The sequence below is a fragment of the Perca flavescens genome, chromosome 20 (genome assembly GCF_004354835.1).
Source record: "Perca flavescens isolate YP-PL-M2 chromosome 20, PFLA_1.0, whole genome shotgun sequence".
In the NCBI taxonomy this organism is placed as follows: domain Eukaryota; kingdom Metazoa; phylum Chordata; class Actinopteri; order Perciformes; family Percidae; genus Perca; species Perca flavescens.
This window is the reverse complement of record NC_041350.1, coordinates 7,196,760-7,205,960: the sequence shown is the minus strand read 5'-3', so window position 1 is coordinate 7,205,960 and position 9,201 is coordinate 7,196,760. Positions and strand designations below refer to the sequence as shown.

At 44.0% G+C, this 9,201-nt stretch overlaps 1 protein-coding gene across 1 annotated transcript; it reads left to right on the top strand.

Moving 5' to 3' along the window:
• The first annotated feature begins 599 nt into the window (after positions 1-599).
• Positions 600-8,644, top strand: fosl2 (FOS like 2, AP-1 transcription factor subunit). The gene is made up of 4 exons (XM_028566238.1): positions 600-1,364; positions 4,145-4,399; positions 5,012-5,119; positions 6,648-8,644. Exons 1-4 carry the CDS (start codon positions 1,236-1,238, stop codon positions 7,242-7,244), a joined length of 1,089 nt encoding a protein of 362 aa, XP_028422039.1. The 5' UTR covers positions 600-1,235; the 3' UTR covers positions 7,245-8,644.
• Positions 8,645-9,201: the final 557 nt, after the last annotated feature.

The following is a 9,201-nucleotide window of genomic DNA, read 5'->3' as shown; positions in this document are numbered from 1 at the left end:
CACAGATGCTGATATTGAATTAATGTCGGCACAGGAAACTTCCAAGTGCTGCTTTTACTGCTCTAAACTCCATGCTCTATGTGAGCGCACGTGTGTCGCGCGAGTTTCAACCAGCGTGCGTCCATGTGCTCTTAATCTATAGCCTACGATGCGTTTTAAGCCTCAATATCTTCGTTTTTCCCTGCGCTGACTGAGTTAACCGGACCGGGACCCGCGCGCTGAGAGCTCCTAGTCCGGAGTGCAGCGCGCGAGGGGAGGGAATCCCTCCAGTGTCTGACGCTTCCTTTACCAAGGAAACCCACACGCGCTCTCTGACGCAACTGTCCATTTTAGGAAACATGCGTCAATGGACCGAAGCAAGTCAGACAAACAGTGAACTCCACAGCAGCCACTGCCGCTCGTATCAAAGAATAAATCCCTCCAGATGTACGCTAGCTACTTTTATTGTATCCCTGCTTGTATGTTAATGTGTCCAGTGTCCGCTGGGCGAAGGATAGACACGGCGGATCTTTTCCTTTTCACGGCCTTATCCAGACCCGACCCCTCCCAGGACGCAGTCGCAACGCCCAGGCTGTGACGTGGGCTGTTTCGTTGGTGTTGAAAAGCCGTTGCAGTTCTTCATAGTGCCATTGAAGTGAGTCATCTCTAGGAAGTGTGGCGAAAAGGAAAAGAAAAAAAAAAGAAAGTTCGAACTGTTCCGTGAACAGCAGAGAGCGCCGATAGAGCGTGTAATAGGCAAGGCAAGGCGACGGAAAATATTCACAAGATTAGCCAGGCAATAGGCTCGAAAGCGAATATTAACCTGCGTGAGTCACTCTGTATCTACAGGTTCACTTGTCTCAACTGGATTTGACTGCTGAGGTTGCGCTACTGACTTTAGGTTGAAGTTTGCGCACCTGAGAGGATCTACAGTAGTGTAGTATCGGTCTACCTGCGGCTCAAGAATAATAAAAGCACAGTAGGAAATAGGCTTTACAAGCAGGAAGCACACAAGAACATATTTATTCTACCTGGCAATATCTGTAAGATGTTTTAGGTTAGTTTTAGGTTAGTTTAGAGGAGCGTACTTGCACTTAGTCTTTGCCAACTCTTCTCTGGATATCCCAAATTAACAACGTCTCGAGTCAGAGGAGGATTTTTTTTTCTGTTGGTGCCTTTTTACAGCGAGGATTAAAAAAAAAGGGGGGGGTTTAGACCTCAAACAGTCTACTGAAATCTTCCCTGTTTCCTGGACCATGTACCAGGACTACTCCGGGAACTACGACACCTCGTCCCGCGGAAGCAGCACCTCTCCGGCCCAGCCAGAGTCCTTCACAAGCGGCAGCAGCACGATCGGAAGTCCGATCTCTACCTCAAGCTACCAGGTAACACAAGGGAACACCGGGCTTCCGCGACATTGCCTATAAGTAATAGCTTTAATTCGATGTCAAGTGTGCAACACCTGATTACAGGTTGTATGTCATATATATATTTCCTTTTTTTGTCACTGGAGCGCGCTTCCACCCGTTAATAGATTATAAAATACATTCTGCAGGTCGCTTGAGGAAAAAAAAAAACGGTTGAACCCGATGACACAGATTGCATCGGTGACTCAACAGATTTAATAGTCTCTCTATCTAGTCACAAGTATTTTGGACTCATTCCATTTGAATTCTGTCCTAAGATATATAAACACCATCGGAGGACGTAGACTACTTTTGATGTCAAATATCAAAGTTGCGCACTGGCTGGTGGGCAAATTAAATGGCAAATAGGGCTACGTGGTGATTTTGCACATGTATACATAAAAAATAAATTGGGCTCTTTTTTTTTTCTTCAGTTGGTCCTCATGGTACAACAAAACTTGTCAACGTACAGGTTATAGGTTATGTGATTTCCAGATGTCAATTTCAGATCCACTTCTCTCTTTCTGTAGCGGTCTCATATCTCCAATCCGTGCATAAAACTGTATTATTTATGGGTTCCTTGTGTATGTTGCACCCCAGTAGAGACTACATTTTACGCGCATTATATGGACGGCATTCTCTTTAGAACACATACTGTACATGCCATAGACACTGAGCTATTTACCCATTGCGCTAAACTGGTAGAGATAAAGCGTATAATGCAACAGGCGTACTGCTTAGGCATTAACACAAGGGCTATATATGCCACGGCCGTCAGTTAAGGAATTTTGAAGTGCACAAAAGACGTGCTGTTGCGAAATGTGTTTTAATTTCAGTCAAAGTTGGTGTTTTGTGGCAGACATTTCGCTATGACAAATGACATAATCATGGATCAGATTGTAGTCTGATTTTCTTTGGATGGTCTCGCACTGCACATGGCAGATTCCTTCCAGCGAGAAGCGCGCACTGACCCAAAATGAAAACCCTGCATTCTGAGAGACTGTTTAAAAAGGCCAATCCCTGTAATCCATCTTCTTGATTTCATCAGAGGTTATGATTTCATTCCTTCTCAGTGAGATATGCTCTGTAGATGTGCCAGTGGAACGTTATGAGGACGACGTGCCCATATATTCGCAAATAATAGGATATAAATCCGGGAAGAGACATGTTGTTTTCTCGAGAGCCAAGTCTTGCGTAAAGTGCACTTCTGTGGAAAAGCGTCGTCAGGCTCACGCAACATTACGGTAAACTACTTCTGGCCCGTATGTATCATTGCTTCTGTTCCCTGTAATCACACACACACACACACACACACACACACACACACACACACACACACACACACACACACACACACACACACACACACACACACACACACACACACACACACACACACACACACACACACACACACACACACACTGGCTGTTTCCCATTACAGCGGGCAGGAACATTACCTCTTTGTTAGGTTTATAGAGGCATATCAAAACAAGGATTTTCTGTTCTGTTTTTATTAGACCAACATTCTTATTAGACCAGAAGTTCAGTTAAACTTGGGCTTTTCTGCATTACGTGTAATACCTCTACTGAATAATGTGTCCTTATTTTTTTTTATGGGAATTGTTATGCTCTTATTTTGAAGCCCATTTCGCCAATAGAAATCCGCTCACATTCTGGTTAACTGTCTGGCTTGTTACAGCTGGCTGCTTCCCCCCTTACTGGAACTGACTGCGTTTCTCATGTGCTTAACAAATCCCACACAATGACTCACCAGATAAACAAAGTTCCAGTAGACTGCCGGGATATCCGACGGAAAGTCGGGAATAACGGGGATATGTGGACGTGTGTAATTTACGCGCACAGGCAGGCAGCCCGTTTGTGGAGTCTAAAGATATGAAGTAATAGTGATCTGACACTGTGTCTGTCAGTTTAAACATGCATGTAGATTCTAGATAGTTCTCCATTTTAAAATTGTATAGGAGGACTTGATCTTTAATTGGAGGGGTTAGTGCCAAAGGTTGAGTAGCTTGAAATCATACTCTTTCTTTAGATCGGAAACATAGTATTCTGCATCACAGTATGGCCTTAGACATACCCACAATTACGGGCAAATTCATCATTTTGCTTTAAATTATTATTATTTTTTTTTGCAGTAAAGGATGATTGCATCATTTTAAATAATTCAATTGTTGTCACTTATCAGATTTCAGAAAGAAAAAAAAAAATCCTTCTGGAACAGTTCCTCTTCTGGACGATAGAAGAAGGCCTGTGCCACGATATGACCCATTAAATTATGTATCTATCCAGTCAAAAGTAATATGTATATTTACCCTCCTGCCAGTCCATGTGTAACATTCCCCCAGTGCAGTGTTTTGTCTCATGGTTATTGTAGTTAAGTGAGAAGCACTGGACACCTTGGGCTTTCCCACATGATTCACAGCATGTGTCACTGTTCCACTCCAGGGGTTACATACACAGTGTTTTGTGTGGATTGAATCATTACTATACGCTTGTAATGTGGAAATTGTGTGAATTTGATAAATGTGGGTGGTGGTGTGTGTTTCTGCGATTGCAGCGAAATGAGGCAGGGCTCATAGCTAGAAACTAAGATTCTTATGGGATTAAGTTGCATACATTGACCCGTACCAGTATGCTCCTTTACAAGTAGATTCCACCCCACTTTTCTGGAAATATTTCTTTTAGATGTGATCATGCATCCCCTCTTATCATATCTCTCTCATTCCTTCTCTTTCCAGAAGTACAGGGTCGACATGCCCGGCTCCAACAGTGCCTTCATCCCCACCATCAATGCAATCACGACCAGCCAAGACCTACAGTGGATGGTGCAGCCCACCGTCATCACCTCCATGTCCAACCCTTACTCACGTTCCCATCCGTACGGCCATCACATGCCCAACGGCTCTGGGATGCTGGGGCACAACACGCTGGCTCGGCCCGGGGTCATCCGCTCCATCGGGGACGCAAGGGGCCGACGCAAGAGAGATGAACAGGTGAGGGAAATGGAATGACAGTGTGAGGGCAACAGAGAGACTGCAAAAAAGCTACTGGGGGATTTCTTTTGTTTCAATAGATATACTTCGATTTTTTTTTTTATAAAGCTGGATTTTGCTTGAGAAGGTCTTTTACAAAGCAATGTGTGTTTTAATGTGTGTTTGTTCTGAAAAAAAAAAAAAAAAAACACCTTAATATGTTCATTAGAAATTATTAAATAAACATGTTTGAAAAAGCAAATTGAGTTTATTTTCTCAGGCAGGTAAATTATACGTGGTTGCATCATTATTCTCCTCACAGCCAGACCGTAGTACTTAGCTCTTGTTTATACTCTTGCTCTTCGCTTCATATTGTGTGTGTGTGTGTGTGTGTGTGTGTGTGTGTGTGTGTGTGTGTGTGTGTGTGTGTGTGTGTGTGTGTGTGTGTGTGTGTGTGTGTGTGTGTGTGTGTGTGTGTGTGTGTGTGTGTGTGTGTGTGTGTGTGTGTGTGTGTGTGTGTGTGTGTGTGTGTGTGTGTGTGTGTGTGTGTGTGTGTGTGTGTGTGTGTGTGTGTGTGTGTGTCTGTTAAACAGCATATTTCACCTGCCATGTTCCTTCTTTACTTGCTCTTAGCTCACCCCGGAGGAAGAAGAGAAAAGGAGGGTGAGGCGTGAGAGAAATAAGTTAGCCGCCGCCAAATGCCGCAACCGCAGGCGAGAGCTCACCGACATGCTGCAAGGGGTGAGTAGAAACCTGAAAACTGGAGCCACCAGATCAGAATCTCTTAACGGGTTCCACTTTATTCACACAAAGCAACCCCAAATTAGTGTTAAGTGTTGGAGCATCTTGTTCCTCTTATGTGGCCACCACCTCTAGCTAATAAACAACCATGCTTACTGTTTGGGGGAAACATTTGCCATGCTTATAGGTGATGCAAAAATGATAAAATGGCAATAAAAAGAAGAAGCAAAAACCGAAATGATTTTCACACAGAGAATACATGCACAGGGGAACAAAATAAGTTACACTTGTTCAGAAGTCTGGCAGGAGTCCAGATTTTTGATGAGCGATTGAACTCCACACCTAAATTTACAACCTTGTATTACTGGTTTGACTCTCACTGCGTCTCTGAGTGCAAGGTCTGCGTGAAGAGATGACAGGCGATGAAAAGGTTTTTGTCTCGGCAGCTGTAGACAGAGGTAGGGCTGTCTCACAGCCCTGCCTGGCAGACAGTAACGGCATCTAAATGGACTAATTAGCTGAATTACAGTGAGGTTGAGCTTGTCAGCCCTTAAAAAAAAAAAAAAAAAAAAAACAGGAATGGAATTTGCTGTAGGCAGCTGTCTCCATGAATGAAGGACATTTTGTAAAAGGGGCCAATTGCTTGTCTCACAAACCCACATGGAGACATGCTGCGTTCACACACACACATATGCAGACACACACCCACCACAGCCATTGCTTCTAGGGGGGAAAATAAAAAAAACGCCTTTCCGTCTTTACGCGGCTGTGTTTAAAAATTCCAAATAAAAGATGTGCCCCTTTCCAGTGAAAATAATCAGCATTTGCAGTCTTTGATGAACTGATATCATTTATTTAAGTGTCTCGCTGGGCAACTCCCCTGGCTCCTTGTGTACAACTTCCTCATACCTTTTGCCCATGAGTCAAAGTTCTCAGACAGCGTATCAGCTTATCTTTATCTGCCTGAAGTTTAGAACTGACGGGTGGCTTTTGTTGAACCTTTGTCTTTTATGTGACACATTATGACACACTTTTGATGCAGAGCTCATATCTCCAAGACACAAACAATGCACATCATTATTGGAAAGTCAAGCAGAAGGCCTCGAGATTACAAGTGGTTAGTCTAAATGGCTCATGACAAATTCTTGCTTGTACATTCTTGCAGTAAAACTGTAGCAAACTAACAGTGCCCTCCATTGGAGCTTCGGAGGAATACCATACAGTCTGAGTACCTGATTGTTGCAGAAACTTGAAATGATGCCATTACAACGTCACAAGAGGCTGTTGCAGTATTTTGTTTTTATCAAGTTCAAACTATCCTGCTTAGGGCCTAAGGGTTAGGTGATGCTCACCAGGAACTATAACGTCGCTGGTTCACGTCTGGCTGTTGCATGTTGTTCCCCATCTCTCTGTTCCCTCTTTCTTAAAAAAAAAAAAAAAAAAAAAAAAAAAAAAAAAACGTAATACAAAAAAACCTGCTCGTACTTTAGCTTAAGTGCTCAACCATATGTCCTGTTTCTCTTACTAGGAGACTGAAAAGCTGGAGGAGGAGAAAGCAGACTTGCAGAAGGAGATCGAGAGCCTGCAGAAGGAGAAAGACAAGCTGGAGTTCATGCTGGTTGCCCATAATCCGGTGTGCAAGCTCCCCATCGACGAGCGCCACCAGTCATCAGGGCACCAGCAGCACCACCACAACCACCAGCAGCAGCAGCAGCAGCAGCAGCAGCAGCAGCAGCAGCACGCCCCTCTCTCCCTGACCATACGCTCCAACATGGGCACCCGGGCTCAGATGAACCACGTGGTAGTGAAGCAAGAGCCGGAGGACAACGAGGATGTGGGCAAGCCCCAGCGCTCCGTCATCAAGCCCATCTGCCTGGGTGGCGGCGTTGTCAGTGGGGGGATGTACTGCACAGATGGAGACAGCCTGAACACACCGGTGGTGGGGGCATCCACCCCGGCCGCCACGCCCAACGCACCAAGCCTCATATTCACCTACCCGAGCATGCTGGAGCCCGAGAGCCCCTCGCCCTCATCCGAGTCCTGTTCCAAGGCCCACCGGCGCAGCAGCAGCAGCGGGGACCAGTCCTCAGACTCCCTCAACTCGCCCACCCTCCTGGCCCTCTGAGCGAGGGATCTGCTCGGTACAGCTGAGAAACAAACACTGTGGCTGACGGCGAGCATGAGGATCAACTGCGCGGCCCCTATCCAGTGTCTTTGAAAGACCCCAAGAGCACATTCAAAAGTCCAGACCAAGCTGACCATGTGAGCCGTTTCCCCCCCTTTCGCAGGGGAGACCCACAAGGGCTATGCCGTGTTTTTCTTCTTGTTCTGCTTCAGTGTAAAAAAAGAAAAGAAATTATTATCTGTAAGAGTGTGTGTGCACCAGTCCTAAAAAAAAATGTCATCCCTTCACCATTTCAACTCCCGAGTGTCAACTTGTTTACTGGGAAGACAATTCTGAAGAAAAACATGCCAAAATCTGGCAGTTGTGAGTTGATGTGACTACAACTAGAGAGCGTGTTCTTAATATATTTTTTTGAAAATGTTTAAAAAGCCATGTGGCCGACACTTGCACTCCGCCAAGACGAATCAATAAATCACTAAACGAGGTCAGCTTTCTACTGGATTTTCTGAGGAGAGAAAGAGACTATAAGCAAAGACTTCCTCTCATCTCTTTTTCCATTTAGATTTGTCCTTTCCTAACTTGGACCTTGATTCAGGAATCGCTAATAAGAGCGTGTACACATTTCTGATGCTATTTCCATCTCTTTAATTGCATTCATGGCCTGTGCTGATAAAATTTTACAGTCTTTTGTTGAGACGTTGTCCTCTCCTTAATCTGCTTGTAGAAAAGCAAAACGGTCCTCCACATGGTGACCAAAGCACTGCTCAGTGTTGCAAAGGATACAAGCCAACTTTCAATCAATGACTAGTTCCTCAATACTCTATACCTTCTATTTTGCCATAGTGGCTTGACTTTACAGTAGTATTGATGTGCTTTTCCTCAGTGATTCTGTACCTGAACTTACAACCTGTTTATGACAAAGTGTATGTGATTTACATTGATGTCAGGGATATCTCTCATGTGTAGTAGAACCCCATCGTGAAGAGCGTTGCACGACTGCAGGCTGTTGTATAGTCTAGAATATGTGGAGGGATGATAAACTTGCTTTTTTATTGTGTCACATCAAAAAAGGTTTATGTTTTCGCTCAGGCAACATAAAAGTTTGAACAAAACCCTCCTCCACTGGATTCTGACCTTCTTTCTGGCGCTTCTTACATTCTCTAAATAAAGGTCTTACCTTTTTTCAACACTGCAGGTCAGGTTTCAAAAGGCCAAAAAGGTTTGTTTGACACATGCAATCCTGTAATTCGTCCGTCTTTTGTCTAAAAGGAGGGATTTTGCGCAAATTTGAAAAGAGCCACTGTGGTCTAGACTGTCGCCAGCTGCCAATGATGTCAACCCTGTTTATACTGTGTTTGTAAATCTGTCACTTTTAGTAAAGAAATGATGTTTAAATTCAAGTCAGATGTGCTGATTTACGGGTGTATAAACGTATGCCAACATCGAGGTACTCTGTAGAAACTTAGTGGAAGCCGTTGCTGGCTTTAAACGAGGGCCAGACGCAGTTCACTTTTTGACAATAAGGAAGGGATAAGAAGACTTTTTTTTTTTTTTTTTACAGCTGGCCTGAGATGAAAGCGGGAGCACCTTGAGAAGATGTAATATTTCTAAAGTTCTATGAAGCACTTCTTTTTAATTATTTTTACATGTGTGTATCTTAAAGGGATAAGGGTTTTCAATACTGTGCACTGAGAAGGACAACAGCGATATTTGGGACTTTTTTAGTTTACTTCAAACATTCCTAATGAATATAATGTCAGGGGGTCAAAGGGGGTGTCATCTTTGCTCTAACCCTTTTTTGTTATCAGGGGAATAAAAGTTGTGGTTGGAAGACTTTTGATGTGCTGGATGCAGAAAACGGACTTTGCAATTCAATACAAGCTGCTGCTACTTTGGAAAGAACATGTCGGCTATTTATCTTTTAATGATGTTGGGTTTAACATCGCTGGCTGTGATA